The following is a 17,991-nucleotide window of genomic DNA, read 5'->3' as shown; positions in this document are numbered from 1 at the left end:
AAACTCCATGCAGAAAGACCAGTAATCAAACCCAGGACCGTCTTGCTCCAAGGCAACAATGCTACAAACTATGCTGTTTGTTGTTTAATTGTTTTTTTTTTCTTTCCAAAAATATGACCTTGTGTTTCAATTCCACACATTTTCAAATAAAATTTAGCAAACAACCACCCCACTTTTTCATTAAATATGTTGATTGCAAATGAGTTAGACTAGTTTTTCTTTACCTTAACTTTAATAAAAACATGCTTATTCTTTAACACATATTAACGCCCTTAAAGAGACTTTACCCTCTACAGAGAACTCAGTAGGATAATTTAACCCCATGACAGATCTCTTCTGTCAACAGTCTATAGACTGTATGAATTATTTGACATGAACTTGATACATGTTTGTAGGAAGATTCAAGCATGGGTTGGGAGGGGTTCAACATATTTCTGTAGAGATGAGGTAAGGACCATGAAGGGTATAAAGAGTATTTCACTGCAGCCCTCAGAGGAAAGCGTGTGTGACCATTTTCAAGTATTTAGAAAAAGTTGTGTCTCTAAAAGATAGCCACGATGAGCCACAGCCCAGAGAGAATGTCCTCATATCGTCGTTGTTTTGAGGGCGTAAATGTTAACAAACTTCGGGTGTCTAGTCCATCTCCTACCCGACGAGAAACTCGCCACAGGTCAACCAGCTTCAACAGAAATGTGGGGTGGAAGGTAACAGGCTGCAGGACCCTCACCTACAAGCCTCGTCTGACCAGGTGGGTCTTCGTCATCATAATTCACAGAAATGGTCAATCAGTAACGACATAAAGCATTTTGTTTTTACTAAACAAAGTTAAACAAGCAGCTAGGCTAGAACCCTAACCCATCTAACACTTCCACCAGCAGCAGTGCAAGTATGGGCTCGTTGTGCTTGGATGTGTCTACTGGACATGGGACAAATTTGGACCTGGATGCAGCAGCAGCAGAAAACCAGGCTTTCAAGCTGACTCGCACTAATGAGAGGCAGGAAATGGTGGTCCTCAACGATCGCCTGGCATCCTACATTGAAAAGGCAAATAGAAATCTATCAATTTTATATATATGTTCATTTTTATGTTTCAAATTTTTTATATTCATCTTTAATTTGGTTTTTAACTACTGTTAATGCCTCTTTAGGTTAGAACTTTGGAGTCCAAGAACAAACTGCTAGAGGGTGAGATCGAGGCTTTGAAATCCACCTATGAGAGAACAGCAGGTTTGAGGAAGCTTTATTCATCACAGCTAAAGGAACTGAACAAAGAAGCTGAACAAATAAAGGAGCAGAGGGTAGGAAAAATCTGCTTCTAAACCTCAGACAGCATAGATACATTCTTGCTTGTTCTTGTTAGTATCTTTCTTGTCATTCATTTTACTAAAATGCTTATTCAAAGCTTCTAAAAAAAACACTTTTATTTCCATACATACTTTACAGGATTTGTCCTTGGTAGCCAAAGAGGAAATGTCTTGCCAGTTGGATGTGCTGAAGTCTAAATATGATGAAGCTCTTGAGGCCAGGAAGCAGATAGAGCGTCAAATCGAGACTCTGCGCCCGGTAATACATTAAGAAAGGGTTCTTTAGAGTGTTTATGCCCAGCTTGGAGTAGAAATTTGTTTGATTTACCCAATATCCCAAAACTCTGCTCCAAGGATGTGGATAAAGCCACTTCAACCAGAATTAAACTGGAAAAGCAGCTGGAGAACCTGGAGGCTGAGCTGACCTTCCTGCAGGGAGTTCACAAGGAGGTAATAATACATCTGTCTGTGTAACAAACACTGGATGCATGAGTCCATAGATTAAATTTGGCACTCATCGTGTAATGAGTCACAGATGATATATTAAATGAAAATTCCTAAAAACTGTCTCAGTCTGGTCTGAGGGAATTATCCAACCTGGCATTTATCTGGAAAGAAACATGGAGTAAAAGAATTAAGAACAGTTTTGGAGTGCACAAGGCATCAGTTTTCATATCACATCACCTAAACTTCTAGATTTGTCACGCTATCATAAAAGCAGGTCTTTTATCAGGATTTTATTAGGACCAACATGAAGCCTTGGATAAATAGACAAAGTTTATTTATTTTACAACAGTTTTTTTTTATTGTTTTGAAACAATAAAAGTCTAAAATGCTTGTGATTGATTATATTTTTCCACCTTTTTTGCTCCATAGTCCATAATTACAGTCCAATAAAGCCAGTTACCTTCTTTCAACATCTTAACTGATCAACAAATCACCCAAAACTGGAAAAGTGTTGTACATACAGTGGTCAGGCATACTTAGAAAAAACACTGAAAATAGCTAAATCTATTTTTTTCTATTCCCTCTACTTTTGGAAACAATCTTTGGCCAAACTTATAAAGCATGACAAAATAGTCGTAAGGCTCTGGAGCTACAGGTAACAGATCCCTCAACTAAAGCATTAATTGATACACAAAGTACCAAGGTCTAATTGTGATGTTATGTTTGTGGTCTGCTGGAAGGAAATCGATGAGTTGATGCAGCAGATCAATTCAGCAGCTTCAAGGATGGGCTTGAACTTCAACCTCCCAGACCTTTCCTCTGCTCTCACGCAGATTCAGTCTCAGTACGACAGCATTGCTGCTAAGAATCTGCAGGTAATGCACAAAGCAACATCCTTTCCATTTTGGATTACAGCTGTCACTATAATAATTCTTTGGACAAAAGTGATTACCATAAAAGATTCAGTTGCACACCATGTTTCCATCTAGGATATGGATGCATGGTACAGATCAATGTTCCAGGACATGAGTGATGCTTCATCCAAGCATGCACAAAGCATTCGAACTCTGAGAGAGGAAATTACTGCTTATAGAAAAGATGTGAGTATAACTATTTTATTCACATATTTAATCTGCAATATATATTTTTTTCTCATTGTCTCTATGCGATCTTTTACTTTCAAGCAATTTAAAAACTCTGTTACTGGTGTTCAGTAAGTTTTGTTGTGGAAAAAATAAGCTTTTGCAAATAAACATGTGGTAAATTTAAACCAAGTCATAATTTTTCATGACTTTAAGCATGAATTCTTGACTGTGTTTGGGTATGAATTTGTGAAATGGTTTTGAGTGCGATTGGCTTATAAACATCAGGACTACTAAAAAACTACTGCATATTTATCTCTGTGTGAGCTAAGATCCTGAATAAGGAACAAGACTTGGAGTCACCGAGGGCAAGAAATGAGCATTTGGAGGCCTACATCCATGACGCTAAAGAGAAACAAATGAAGTTGGAGGAAGAATTAGAGGTAACTAACTAAAGAAACAGCCGGAACTCAGATAAAAATGCATAAGTAGTCAGTTGTTGAAGATGAGATGTTTACCTCAACAAGTTTAAATTCCCATGTAACTTGGGTAAATTCAGCTCAGCTCTCTTGATCTCTCTTTACAGGAGCACATTGAGGCAGTTAAAAAAGATCTGAAGCTGACCAAGCAGAAGACTGCTCTGCTGATGAGGGAATATCAGGACCTTCTGAATGCCAAGATGGCAATGGAGATTGAGATAACCACCTACAGGTAACCAAAGCCTTTGACAATCAGTCTCAGAAGAAAACACTGGACCAACTGGTCGGCTATCATGCCAGTTGTGAATTTCTGTTTCAAAGGATTACGCTGACTGTTTTGCAGAAAGCTGATAGAGGGTGAGGACAGCCGCCTTAGCACCATGGTTGGGGAGCTCTCTCTGACAGGTGACCCTCAACGCACCAACAGGAATCCCTCTGATCCTTTAGCATTAATTACACCCCCTGGAGGGTCTTTAAAACTTGAAGGCCCCAAAAACACATGTACAGGGAGCAACGACACAGCTGCAGCTTCTACTGACAACCCAGCTGGTGGAAACCTACAGCAGGAGGCAACAGAGAAGTCTGAGAGGAAGACGCTCCTCATCAGGTAAACTGTGAGGCTGGCCCTCAGTAATGCAGCCTAATTGATAAAAATCAACCATCTTTTCATTCACATTTGTACTTTTTACTCAGAACAGTTAAAACGGGAGAGGATACCTATGTGAGTGAAACTCAGCAGTGGACCGTCACCATTTCTGGAGCTGCTGAGGACACAGAGGAAGAATAAACGCATCAATGTTTCCCCGCGTTTCACTAAATTAAAAAAGTTGTAGAAACCTGCGCTACGTTACAGAAAATACTGGACATCGATCTAACCTTTTACATGTGTTACTGACTCAAGGTGCTTTGATGTCTCAGCTCCTCTGCCTCTTTAGTCGGCTACTGTGTTTGACTTGTTTTTGAAAATAGCGAAATAAACACCAAGCAAAAGCATTCTTTTATTATTTTTACTTTATTATGAAAACTTGTGTTTTTTAAGTCACATGTAAACATTTGATTTGTTAAGAAGAAACCCGGTTAAAAGATGCTTAGACCCTAGAAATAAGTTCAAACACCTGATCTATTCATCATGCTGTCCATATGTACAATGTAGTGCAACCTATTATGACATAAATCTACCTCCATACATTAACATGTCCCTTTCAAAACCACTTTCCATGTTGTGCTTATTTTTTAATCAGTTATAAAGAAAGGAATGAAGTAAAAAGTGCAGTTAAACATTATGACATAATAGCACCTCCCTGGAAAAAAATATTTAAAGAATGAAAACCCACCAAGATTTCTTCCAAAAATGTTGATTTGGCAAATTCATGCAGCTACAGTGTGTGAGTCGGTTTTTAATTCAGAGGTTTAGGTTCATCTCCTACTCCCCCTGCCAGGCTATACACAGCAAGGCTGACCTCATGAGCCAGAGCATCCGCACTCTCCTAAAGCACAAACACAAAACCTAGTTATTTAGAAAGCTCAAATTCTCTGCAATGAAAAGAAAAACGTTCATAAAATAGGAATTCCTACCTGGGTTTCTGACTCGGCATAAACTCTCACCACATCCTCGGTGCCAGAGGGCCTCACAAAGGAGCGAGCCTGTCTGTACTTCTTCACTAAACCGTCAATGGCGTCCTGCAGCCCTGCTGGGGTCACCGCCCGTCTCTCTGCATCTGTTGTCTCAATGACTCTGCGGTCAGAAACCTTACAGAATATATGTGAAAGAAAGTGATGAGTGATGTTTTATAGGGAATATTAATACATTAGAACTAATAAAATTCTTTTTAGCTAGAAAAGTTCAGCTGTAGAGCTTTGCTTAAACTGATCTATGAATCTTCAAGGATGAACAAACTGAACAAATTTAGAATAGTTTACCCTCTACTATTCATAACACCTCATTTTGAATTTTGCCTGTGAAAGATATTGAAAACTATGTATCTGATTTTACTTAAAAAAAAATTATTTGCCTCAAATTGGTGAAGAACTCCAAATCAAATAACATTTGACATCAGACTAAAATAATCTAAGGCTGTGCCCAAACATCTGCCCTAACCCCTAAATCCCTCAATCACTGTACAGAGCGGGGACTATATAGTGGACTTTATATTGAACGCAGTTAACTGGCCGTTCAGACAGATGATCACTACTTTTCACTCCCCGTCAGAGCTGTCAAAAGTATTCATGTTTATTACTCAAGAAGTTAAAAAACCTACAGTTTAAAAACACTTTTGTATTAACTTAAAGGGATAGTTCGGTATTTTTGACATGAATCTGTATGGCATCCCGATCACCAGCGGCATGCAATCACACTGACTTACCCCTGGCAGCGTCCTGTGAGCAGAGTTATCGTCCAGTTTTGGTCAAGCCGAAAGTAGTCCGGCAGGTTTTTAGGAACAGCGAAATAAAACGTTTCTCTTCCCAAAACATTATGTGTTCAAAAGAGTGATATTTTCGCATCCCAAAAACATTGTAGTGGAAAAAGTCACACGTCGTTATCAATTGGTCCTATTTTCTCTCTGTTCGTATCAGTGCGCGCCGTCATTCAGACAGCGAGCCCAACAACAGCCATGTCTCCTTCCGCGGCGGAGGAAGACATGGCTGTTGTTGGGCTCGCTGTCTGAATGACGGCGCGCACTGATACGAACAGAGAGAAAATAGGACCAATTGATAACGACGTGTGACTTTTTCCACTACAATGTTTTTGGGATGCGAAAATATCACTCTTTTGGACACATAATGTTTTGGGAAGAGAAACGTTTTATTTCGCTGTTCCTAAAAACCTGCAGGACTACTTTCGGCTTGACCAAAACTGGACGATAACTCTGCTCACAGGACGCTGCCAGGGGTAAGTCAGTGTGATTGCATGGTCGCTGGTGATCGGGATGCCATACAGATTCATGTCAAAAATAGCGAACTATCCCTTTAAGGTTTTACTCAAGTAAAAGGGTAAAAGAACCATTTTTAAAACTACTTAAAGTAAAAGAAACGCAAGAAAAATGTTTAAAAAAATTTTTGCACTAACCTATTTAAGGAACATTTTCTATAATTCTGGATGATAACATCCTTATAGTTAATTTCCTTAGTTTTATAACAAATGGTAACATTGTCAAATTTAACTTTGCATCATCTTGAAAAATCATTTATTTTGGCACGTTGTGAACAATAAGTTGGTGCAGTACGGAGTCCAACTACAAAGAAAAATAATTGTCAGGATGAAAAAAATCATTTTGGTTGTTTTTATCGTTTTAAATACAAAAAGTCCGTAACTAAAATGAGTTTAAATGAAGCAAAACTAATGAGTCTTATCTTTAAAATGTAAGGAGTAGAACTAAACATTTTTCTAAAAGATAACTACTCTAGTAAAGTATAGATAGCTATAATTTCTACTTAAGGTAATGAATTATTTGTTCTTTGTTACTTGACGCCTCTCCCCATTGATCACGTGACTTTGCCTCTGCGCACGGTGCATGCGCCATCTTTGTTATCTGTCAAGGTGCATTGAGGGGAATTTCAAGTCCACTACTTTTTCATCCACTAGATGTTCGGACGTTTAATATGGCATAACCACTATATAGTGTCCTATCTAGAGACTAGGGCGGACGTTCGAACACAGCCTGAGTCAATATAAAATGCACTTTTTATTATCAAATGAATAAGCAACCCAAACAAAGCTGCTCCTATTAAAAAAATAACAATTACCTAAAAATGATGGAAGCAACAATTACTATTAAACTTTAACTTTGGAGTAATGTTGCCCCATTCTTCCTTTTTTATTTTATTTCTTATTTCAGTTAGTTTGAAGAGGTTATAAATATAAGGTAAGTCTCAGCATCACAGATGATTTTGTTTTCCTGGTGGGCTTTGTCTTAATATCCCACAGCATGACAAACGTGTGCAACAGCTAAAAGGTATAGTGGAGGATCTTTGTGAAATTTTTGAAAAGATGTTGCCTCTCCACCTTTTAAATAAAATGCACTTATGCACAGCCCTGTACCTGCTCCTGAAAGGGAACACCTATTAAACGACTCCCCACCGGTAAGTGAAAATGGGGATGAGTATGTAGGATGGCCTTACAGAAACATAATGCCAGAATGATTTACAATTAGGAGGACCGCTTATTTTGATGATCCCTCCAGAAAAAGAACATCCTCCATTATACCTTTAAGGTAAAAAACTCATGACCAAAAACTCTCCTTTAGACATTTTTCAAGAGATCAAAATGTATTGCTCCAAACATGTGAAGTCACCCAGGTCCCCATCATCACCTTCTGGATGAGTTTGTCAAAGCCCTTTAAAAGTGAGTGTGATTGGCCAGCCAGTCTGGGGAAAGCGCTCCTCTCTTCCATGTTTCCGGCATTAATTAATAATACATTTTACTGTTTAGTCCTAAAGCCTTAGGAATTGCTCTGTAACCCTTTGAAGACTGATGACTTAGTTTCTATCCCTTTTTAAATGTTCAGCCTACTCCATGTTGTTAGACAGGTTATATATATTCGTCATTTATTTCTGCAGGTCTGCTGGAACTTAGATCAAAGTTTGACTAGCTACAGGTCTTGTTAGTCAAAATGTCTAACAAGTTTGAGGGGCAGAAGTATCTTTGCAAAGTCCCATATTGCAGTTTCTGGCTGCTGTGTTTGTTTACCTTCACTTTTAACTGCCTGTTTGGCAGGTCACTGTAGATGGTGTCCCACTGCTGGACTGTCATCCCTTTAATGGCTAATATGGCCTCAATCAGCAGCATGTCAGAAATGGCATCTCCAACAGTCTAAAGAAAACAATCACATTAGTAATGACACCCATCAGCCTTTTTATAACAAATAGTCTTTATGCATCTTTTTATCAGTTAGTGATGGTGATTTTTGTGTACCTGGTTGATGATGTTGATGGTATTCTGCAGCAGCAGAGCCGCTTTCTTCCGCTCATCAATGATGTTGGTGTCACTGGCTAGTTGCTGGATTTTCTCCTCAGCTTCCCTACTGAACAACACCTGATCACAACGTAAAACATTTTTACAGTCATTTGGAAACAAAATGCGTATCATTTGCCCATTAAACTGTTTTATATCTCAAGATTTTATTATAATTAATAGTCTATATTATTTCCTATATCTGGCATTACATTTTTTTAAAAACATCCACAAGCAATATAAACATAGTTGCATGTATGTTAAACTACTTCTGTGCATGTTTTATCCACCATCATAAGGAAACTGCCGCTGCGAGAGGAGAAAACCGCTCTCTGCTTGCGCCACCTCCTTCCATGCACGCTAGGGATCGTGCTCGGGATCTCACTGTGCAAACCATTTTCTATCCAGTTACCACGCTCGAGGACGACTGCGCTTTCGAAAGTGTCTCTACCCTCAGACTGATTTTCTCCTCGCACCAAAGAAAATGTGTTTTGACAGGTTGGGTAGAGAAAAACCTCATCTGAAAGCCTCCTCCTGATTGGGCCTTGCAGACACGATCACAGATGAAGTAGTGTCAGGAAGCCTTTTACTAACAGCTGGCCATTGATTGATTGACTTTATGGATCTCACACAATGGCCAGAGGCGGGACAGTGGCAGGAGGCTTCTCCACGGTTGCAGTACGTGGGGTAAGTGGTGTCAGTCAAAGGCTTCCTGACACTACTCCCCATGTAATCCTGTCTGCAAGGAGCTGGTGCGCAAGTAGAGCGTTTTTCTCCCCTCAAAGCAGCAGTTTCTCATGCATGTGCAATTTTGTTGTGCGTTGGTAGATAAACCATGCGCAGAAGTAGTTTAACATATATGTGAGTATGTTTTTTCTTCATGCAGGTGTTTTGAAATAAATGTGATGCCATACCTATACAGATTCTACCTTTCTTCACTGATAGATATATGTTTATAGAGTAATCATTTATTTAAAGTAAAATAAGATGATTAAAATCAGATGATCTGACCTTTGAATGGTTAATAAATACTTACAGTCCCATGGCCGTTGGCCTCAAAATAGACACCAACATCAAATTCTTGGGCTGCATGATGTAGATGTTTTACTCCAGTCTTAGTACATTTCACAATGACCTAAATCAAAGAAAAACATTTAATATAACTAAATTTTCTTAATAAATTTATTTTTTCTATTAAATATAGTCTCTCACATTCATGGTGTTTTCCAGGTAGTATGTTGAACTGCCATTTGCATAAGCAGTTTGCACCACAGCTATTTTCAAATCAAGACCAGCCTGCGTGTACAAAGAGGTATTTAAGAAGAAAAAGAGTATTATATATTATATAAAATATAATACAATATAAAATATTATATAATAGAATATATCATTAAGAGAACATACCTCATTAAGTAACTCTTTCAGAAAGGTACTAATGAGAGTTGCTATCTTGTCTCCATCAAGCAGGTGGAAGTCACCCTGAGAGTCTGTGTAGTAATAAACTATTCGGTCAGCATCACCGTCGAAAGAACAGCAGCGATCTCCAGGGTTGATCTCAATGCCTAAACACAGAGACACAACCATGTTAGATATGATCCTTTTTTGTGTTGCATGTAAGGCTGAAAAAACTAGTCTGATTAATCATGATTAATTGATAATGGAAATAATCGTTAGCTAATTTAGTAATCGATTGATCATTAACTATAGTATAGAGACTGTAGAACATGCCTTTAGCTGACAGAGCAACCCACTTACAGCAATATTAATATCAAAATAGTAAAAAAAATATATTAATGTTTTTGCATTTAAGATTTTTTTTTAAATGGTTTTGTCAGTCAATATACTATATCCAGAACCCCTCAGTGGAAAAGTTTTAGTTTCACCTGGCTTAATTTAATAAATAATCTTCTTTAAGGAACCTTTTGCTATCCAATTATCAATCGATTAATTGAAAAAATAATTGACAGTTTAATCGATTTGAAAAAAAAAATCTTTAGTTGCAGCCATAGTTGTATAAAAAAGTAAGTGAACACTTTAAAACTATACCTATCAATCTAAGTAACCATAAACTTCAAGGTCTCTGTTTTTTTGTAAGTATGTGACAAATACCCCAAGGTAGGTTCGTGTTTTTAAATAACTAGAAAACTCTTAGCTGCAATGTTTTGAGTCAACATTTTATGGAGCCAATCATAGCAATTATAGCTGCAACTTTAGTATATCTTTACATGTTTAGATTTCCAACCACAATACCCTTTCACTCTTTATGTTTGACGTGATCAGCTTCCTATTACTTGTGTATTGCTTGTCATTATATTTCTGTTTGCTAGTCGCACCTTAATTAGCCCTGGGGGATAACAACTTATTTTTATCTGAATTGGTTGCAAAGAATTTCACAAAGCGATTTCAAATGAAAAGAGATAGATATAAACTCATGCAACACTTTCAGAGCTTTATCTCAAAAGTGCGGTCTATCCCCTAGAAAAGTTACGTTTATTGCCTTTATCTGATAAAATGTTCAAATGTTCATGGGGAAGTAATGTAAACATTCAGATTAGTTGCTGCCTTATCTGTAGTGTCTTGAGGCTGTACCTGTTGGAAGCTTCTGCTGCACCTTGACAAAGTCGGCTCCGCACTGGTGGTTCAACTTTCCTCTGCTGCCGTCATTAAAAATGGAAAGCTGCAGGTTTCTTTTTAAGTGACTCTCAATTTCTCGTACCTTTATGGCTCCAATACCATTAGCACCATCCACACTAAGGTGCTTTTGGTCATCTGTACGATTTGAAGCCTGCCAGAAAGATTTTTTAAAAATTATTAAAAAGCTTCGGTGGAGGTAGAAAACCCGCCCAAATTAAGCCCCACTTTCTCACATTCTTAGCGAGCTGGGAGAACGCTTGGCTGAGTTTATTGTAGTATCCTTCCACAGTTGCCTCTCCATATTTCCCCTGCGTGTTTTGACAGCACACCATGTAGTGCAGCTGAGGGGTGGTCACCAACCCATAGTCTAACAGGAAAAACAGGCAGGATCAGGTGGAAAATAAACAGCAAGAATGTGTGAAAAGAATAAAAACAGATAACTGAGTCCAGATATATGCTTTTACCTTTGCTGTTACCACCAAGAGCTTTAACTCCATCCAATACTGCTTTTGAAAGGCTAGCACTGCTGCTCCTAAAGTCACATAAAACATTTAAAAGGACATGATGTTCTGGATTCATTTTTTTGTTTTTGTCTTCAGTCTTTTTCAACGTACCTGGTATCTTTTCCAACAAATACATTGGCCTCCTGGCTCATATTGATGGCCTCCTTCTCGATAATATCCTTTAGAGCTGGGATCAACTCTTCCTGCTCAGTGTTGGCCAGCTGGGTGGCATAGCCTTCCCATGACGACGTTAACATCTCCCCCATCGGGTCAATAAGCTTCACCCCGTTGTCCTCCTACAAACAAAAGAAGAGGTAAAGGAAGGTTAAACCAGAACCTTATGAACACTGATCTAATTGGTTTGCATCAATTGCTGACCTCAGGGTTGTGAGATGCTGTCACCATGACTCCAATGGTGGCTTTAGTCTTCTTGGAGCGGAGTGTGGCCAGCAAGCCCATCCTGAACATGATGTGGTCCAACTGACTGGCATTGGTCCTGAAGCCAGCCGTGCCATACTGCAACACTAATCCCACTGGCTTTGGGTGCAGACCCGACTGCTCAGATACTTCTTTAAAATGGGACATCTCTGTAAAGCTTCAAAAGAGATTATGATCATTAGCATTGAAAGGGTTCAGTGACTTAGAGAGGACATTACTTGTTTTAGAAGTTTTTAAGAAACTAAAAACCTAATTGATCAACCTCTTAAAGGATTGAAAGATAAAAGCCAATTCTGATTTGAATATTTATTCACAATCTAAATCCCAAACTAACTAGCATTTCGGGTGGGGTTCAATTTTCTGCATTTATACTAGGATACTTCTGGGGTTAGAGATGCTAAATCAATCAAAGTTAATTCTCTATTTCAATGAATTATGGTAAAGAGAAATATTATGTTTTACAAGTTAAATACTATCAGTGAAGACAACTAACAACTTATTGACTTCACCCCACAAGCTATATGACACTGCAAAGTATTAACCCAGCTATAGTAGAAGTTTCCTGCTAACAAACTAAGAAACGAAAATCAACCAATCCGCTTACCAATGGCTTTACAATATGATTTTAAAACAACAGTTTAACGATGTGAAATACGATTTATGCAATAAATTTCTATAAATTCACTTACTATTTGTGGTTTTCAGAGCAGCAATACAACAGTGCTCACAGTCAATGAAAGACTTCCTGGTTGCCTTGGTTCGGTTCCTCCTTCTCAGCGTGACAACGTGGCCGCAGCTCATTAGCGGAAATCCCGCCTTCTATACATCCGCTTAGACGGCCGCCATGTTGCTCAGGGCAAGTCTGACTCAATAGGAGACTGAATGCAGGCAGACAGCCAAGGAGGGATGGAGGACATGCGGAAGTAAATTTTATGTTATAGGATTATAAAAAAAAACACGTTTTAAATAAAAAAATTATAAAAAAAAAAAAACAAGAAAAAAGATCATTGCATGCATCCTGTTAGGATAATTATAATTGAAAATGTGTAAGTTTATTACTCCCTGGTATGGGCTGCCTGTTGTGCGTCAGAACTGACGTTTTGATCTAATTAGGACAGTTCCTCCGTCTGGGTATACAGTTATAATCTTCATTTTATACTTGTCAAAGATTATGAAATGGAATGAGAGCGCTGTCCTATTTTGATAAGGCTGGAGCCATGGATGTCTAATCATCTGCTAATGTGTGTGATGTAAAATATGATGATGCTGCAGACTGGAAATGTATAAAAGGCCTTATTAACCATTAATCGGTGCCACCTCCTGAGAGGTGAGCCCAGAGGTGAGCAGCTGCCATTCTGTAACCCTGAGCAATTCCCTGATCTGAGTAAGATCACAATTTCAATCAGAATCTGCTGTCATGTCTCCTGGTTATTTAATACACATAAGTTATAGAAATTTTTTTTTAAGAGTTTGTCCCGAGTGATCTCTTTTCAGGGAGATAGAGCATCAGGTTGCATGGAGCCTATCTTTAACAATCAAAAAAATCAGGCCATTACAGAAAAAAAAAAGTAAACTTACAAAAATGTTATTAGAATTTATATTTAATAAACCATTAAATAATTGGTTGGACTTTTTAATAGTTTATGTTAATGAAGTTTTATCCCATGTTCTGAGAGATTATTTCTGTATTATATACTCTTTAAATTTAGGCTAGTATGCATTACAGTATACATACAGCATATTACATTATATATGACATCATACATAGTGCATACATTATACATACAACTTATGGCATATATATTTAAAATAATGTATATATTCTGTATATGATATACCTGTGCCCACATTACATTTAGCCTCTAGAAGTCAATCTTGCTTAAGAGCAGGTAAATAATTCAAAAATCAAATGTAGATGTAGATGACCTTATAAATGGGACCACTTCATAGAGCTGAGACCATATTCGATTCAAAATATAGGTTTCAGTATAAGAAAAGATACTCCAAAATATGTGCCAACCCCTTTAAGATACGTGGGATACGACGTGGACAGTAAAACCAACTGAAGGACCCGCTGAGTGAGGCTAGATTGGCCGATTAAACAGACGAGAAAGGGGAGGAGGAAAGGGAATTCCTTTTCGCCCTTTTCCTGTTCAGAGCATCTTGCGCATCGAGAGCTGTGCGCATATTTTCTATACGTGTGGAGCACCGGGGGTGGAGGGTTCTGTGCAGATCAACAGACACCACGGCCTTTTTCTCTTGATATGAGACCCGTTGTATCCTGATGCACCGATGCGGGAGGAAATGCGACCTATGGAGTGCTGATTTGGCGATTTGCAGCTTTACAAACTCATATTTGTTTTTGCGCGATCCAAGAGGCTTCGCTGATCTTTCTGCAGCCCTGTTTTTTTAATAACTGCTGCAGGCTGAGAGACGAGCTGCCAGAGTCCGCTGAATGTTACATAACCGAGTGGCTTTAGCTGTCCAAGGTGCTGAACTGAGCGTTTGAACCTCAAAAGGGAGACGAGTCGTGGGGGATACACAGCTTTACGTGAGTCTAATGTCATAGCGCTCATTTGATCGACTCGCCTTAGTCATTTTATTCGCAAAGATACATCAAATCTGCCGTTTGAGATCGTTTTATTTGCATTTTTTTCCTCCCACACAGAAGGTCAAAGGCCTGGAAGGCGCTGGATTCCACCTCGGTGAACAGAAAGGATTAAAACCAAAATCGCTGGGTTATATTGTTCATATTTTAGCTTCACGTCGTCCCCCTGGGGAGAAATTAGTTTCTGTGGTGGTTGATCGAGCGGAGAGGGAAAATGTCGGGACAGACGCTCACGGATCGCATTGCCGCTGCGCAGTACCAGCTAACGGGATCAGATATGGCCCGAGCTGTCTGCAAAGCCACCACTCACGAAGTGATGGCGCCCAAGAAAAAGCACCTGGAATGTAAGTGCCGTCCTCTATTCCCCCCATTCCTCGTCTTCCACCTTAAAAGTAATTTCAGCTGACATGCATTATGCAGCTCATACAGTCACATACCACATGCTACCACCACCATTATGAACATTTATTTGATGAGTCTTTCATCTTAATTGGGTGTGGTACCATTTAAAGAAATGGTGCATCCATGGTGATCAACCCTTTGGTGACACTTTGTGCCAGCCTCAAGTGAAAATTATGGACATCCAAGTCCACTGTGGTGGTGGGGGACTTATATTTTAAGATGAACTTCCAATGAAATTCACTCTTTTGTGGTACAATTATAAATGCTTAAAACAAAATAATATTTGCATAATTGGATTGCTTTAAAACAAAAACAATTATTTATAATGCTGATAAACCAATATAAGAATACTGATCATTACAATTATTATAATGTAATCCAGGTGTTTCCATAAGGGGTGGTTCTGAATTCAAACAAATCAGTTGTGAAAAAGGACTAAAATCCACCTCAAGCCAAAACGTTTAATAATGTAAGTACATTTATAAGAAACTTCTTAACAGTTAAATACTCTCAGTATTACCTAATAAATATGATTTGAACCGGGAACAAGTATTTGTGGGCTCGTATTCTGTGCTACTTTAACATCTGAAAACAGAACTAGGATGTTGCACGGATTCTCAATGCAGTTAAGTGTAGTTTATTGATTCATTTGACAGCAACCCTGTATAGTAATAAGTTTGGCTGTAAGTGCACCAGAATTAACCAATTGGCATTTTTTCATCTTTTGTCCTAGGACTTGAAAATAAAAAGCTGGAATTTTTTGTAATTACGTTTAAATGTTGCATGTTTTTCTTTTTATATAGATATAAAAAAAAAAAAGTTTAAAAGTTTCAAACAGATTTTGCAACACATGTACAACATGATGACATAAGGTAGTTTATCGGTAATGCTATCTGCTCGGAGACAGCCTGCAGCTACTGAACAGGTACATTCATCATAGCATACCAACTGTGGTTCAAAAAACTGTGACCTTTGTGGTCCATTTGTTTCAACATATTAGCTGTCTGTACCTATATGCAAACAGCCAAATGCGTATTTGCATGGGAAGTTCATTCCGTCAGCTGACTGTCAATATGCAGTAATTCACAGAGAAGGATAACGCTCTAAGATTTAAAGCTATACAAACTTGAGAAAACTCATATTCGCGTAGTTTTGAATAACGTGGTGCATCTTGATACCAATAAACTGGTAAGATACTGTTTAAAATAATTACGACGTTACTTTCTCAGTTAGTTTGATCAATGCACACACATAGATAAAAAAAAATCACAGTTTTATTGAGACATCTAGAGTTGACATCAGAGACCGCCTTTAAAACAATTCATCATTTGTTACCATCAGTCAAGCCAAAGTAGTGGTGAGGTACTGAGCGCAGATGATGATGATCTGCTGCTTATCTTTATGTCTCTCTATGTTTCTGTCTGTACCTTGTCAATACTGGACAGCTCCTGATCTTTCGTCTCATTCTGGGGCCCTATGCTGTGATCCGCTCTCTCTCTGAATAATTCAATAATGAAGCCAATGACTGCTTTGCATTATTTATGGAACCAAAGGTGATGAAGCTAAAGCTAAAAGGCACCGAAGACCATTGTTTCCTCTTCCATTGTTCTGTTACTTAGTTATTTTTTAAAGTCTGTTTCTGCTTATCAGTGCAAACATTTTATGCTATCATGGCCTGTCTTAATTACACATCTGTTTTGTATTTCTTACTTTTGTATATAAAGTTTTATTTAAACTAATCTTCATAAACTTTCTTTATTGAATTTAAACACTGGGTTTATTCCAAATCTATTTTAGTGCAACTTAGCAGGACACTTGAATTTAGGCTGCTGTACACTTTATGCAGTTTTGGACTGGGTCAACACTCATTTCAAAACAGAAAAATGGCACCATGTAAAAAAGAAAATTGAAATACAGCAGGAAAATTCTTTGAAATAGATCACAGAGATTCAAATTGCTAGAGCAGACTATTATAAGCAATATTCCATTAAATTTTAGCATAAATGTAGCTGATTTGGTGTTATTGCTTTCTGATGTATGCTTATTGACCCTTTGAGTGATGATGCTGTAGCATTGTTCTGTGATGCCATGGCAACAAAATGAGAGTTTCATGGAGTGCAACTGTGAAATGATAACAGAAGCAAAACTCTCTCAAAGATGGTATTGTGCATTGATCCAATGCATACAGAAAAATCATTAATTGAGATAACATTGGCTTTTCCAATTTTTAATACAGGAAGCAATTGCTGTGATAATATGATAAAGAGATAATAGCAGCATGGTTTGGAGTGAATATGGTGTTTTGGAACTGTACAGTGGGATTTTGTTGGTACCTGCAAAGTCTAGGTTTTGTGGAAGAAAACAGTCAGATCTTTTTCTTTTGTTTATTGTGTTTTAATCATGTGGCTTGATGAAAAAAATTTATTAAATTGGGATGTTTAAAAGACAAACTGGAAGAAATGTCAAACAACAGAGCTTGTAACATAAGGGTACTACATGGGGGATGGAAACCATTACCTTCAGTTTCTGGTTCCAACTAACTACATTTTTTATAAATTGGTATGAGTTATTAACTATGGGTAAGATATTGAATGCTAATAGCTTTTTAAAAGAACCTAACCTAATCCTGAACTGAGATGCCCCAGAGCTGTGTAACTCTAGACAGGGTGTAGGGGAATTTACCATCCCCATGACTCAACAAAAATTCCTTTTATATGATCCATATTCAAATGTTCATTTATTATACATGTGAAACATAAACACTTAAAGTCTACAACTGCCATTTGATAGCGACTGCACTATAAATTGTATTTGTATTCTTTAAACCTTACAAAATAATGGTGAAGTTTCCAGCGTTTAGAAGTGTTGGATGAAGCCATATGAGGTGAAATCATCAAAACCAATTGCAGTTTGACTTCTTCTCTGTTTTGCTCTGTAAAAACATTACTCAGGTAATTTGAGATTCTCTAACAGCATCAACATTAGCTGTTATTTATTTTCTGAAATTTTCTGGTTACAACGGGAGATATTTGTTGTACAACATACCGCACAATTATCACAGTCAGTCTCAGACACAGACACACATTTTCCCAGCATGAGGCCTCACAGTTCATTCTTAGAACCCTTCTGTGGGCTGTGGATTA

At 38.0% G+C, this 17,991-nt stretch overlaps 3 protein-coding genes across 26 annotated transcripts in view; 2 read left to right on the top strand and 1 right to left on the bottom strand.

The window, feature by feature from the left end:
• The first annotated feature begins 478 nt into the window (after positions 1-478).
• On the top strand, positions 479-4,322 carry ngs (notochord granular surface). Of its 3 annotated transcripts, none has more exons than XM_038276506.1 (11): positions 479-748; positions 879-1,044; positions 1,149-1,298; positions 1,444-1,563; positions 1,659-1,754; positions 2,492-2,626; positions 2,741-2,851; positions 3,166-3,276; positions 3,420-3,544; positions 3,656-3,919; positions 4,006-4,322. In XM_038276506.1, the coding sequence occupies exons 1-11, from the start codon at positions 558-560 to the stop codon at positions 4,097-4,099; spliced, it is 1,563 nt and encodes a 520-aa protein (XP_038132434.1). In that variant the 5' UTR covers positions 479-557; the 3' UTR covers positions 4,100-4,322. The 3 variants fall into 3 exon arrangements, with proteins under 3 accessions (XP_038132434.1, XP_038132435.1, XP_038132433.1); XM_038276507.1 differs by having other exon boundaries at positions 876-1,044; positions 4,011-4,322; XM_038276505.1 differs by having other exon boundaries at positions 876-1,044.
• Positions 4,306-12,645, bottom strand: pgm3 (phosphoglucomutase 3). Its single transcript, XM_038276504.1, has 13 exons — positions 12,528-12,645; positions 11,779-11,995; positions 11,512-11,696; positions 11,362-11,429; positions 11,131-11,264; positions 10,853-11,048; positions 9,668-9,825; positions 9,476-9,559; positions 9,300-9,398; positions 8,225-8,344; positions 8,000-8,122; positions 4,888-5,061; positions 4,306-4,799 (listed from the first exon to the last, which is right to left on the bottom strand). The coding sequence occupies exons 2-13, from the start codon at positions 11,983-11,985 to the stop codon at positions 4,710-4,712; spliced, it is 1,638 nt and encodes a 545-aa protein (XP_038132432.1). The 5' UTR covers positions 11,986-11,995; positions 12,528-12,645; the 3' UTR covers positions 4,306-4,709.
• A 1,240-nt stretch (positions 12,646-13,885) lies between these two features.
• The window catches only part of LOC119777572 (clathrin coat assembly protein AP180-like), a 43,786-nt gene continuing 39,680 nt past the window's right edge, over positions 13,886-17,991 (top strand). For 7 of the 22 annotated variants that reach the window (XM_038276494.1, XM_038276492.1, XM_038276493.1 and 4 more), the window contains exons 1-2: positions 13,888-14,389; positions 14,507-14,790. In XM_038276494.1, coding sequence (XP_038132422.1) covers positions 14,661-14,790 — 130 coding nt within the window. In that variant the 5' untranslated portion in view covers positions 13,888-14,389; positions 14,507-14,660. Of the gene's footprint in view, positions 14,390-14,506; positions 14,791-17,991 lie in introns of all 22 variants that reach the window. The other 15 variants (XM_038276486.1, XM_038276488.1, XM_038276487.1 and 12 more) reach the window with 6 other exon arrangements.

This window comes from Cyprinodon tularosa, unplaced genomic scaffold, assembly GCF_016077235.1.
Source record: "Cyprinodon tularosa strain WSP-4 unplaced genomic scaffold, ASM1607723v1 ctg125, whole genome shotgun sequence".
Lineage (NCBI taxonomy): Eukaryota > Metazoa > Chordata > Actinopteri > Cyprinodontiformes > Cyprinodontidae > Cyprinodon > Cyprinodon tularosa.
This window is presented reverse-complemented; position numbering and strand designations above follow the sequence as displayed.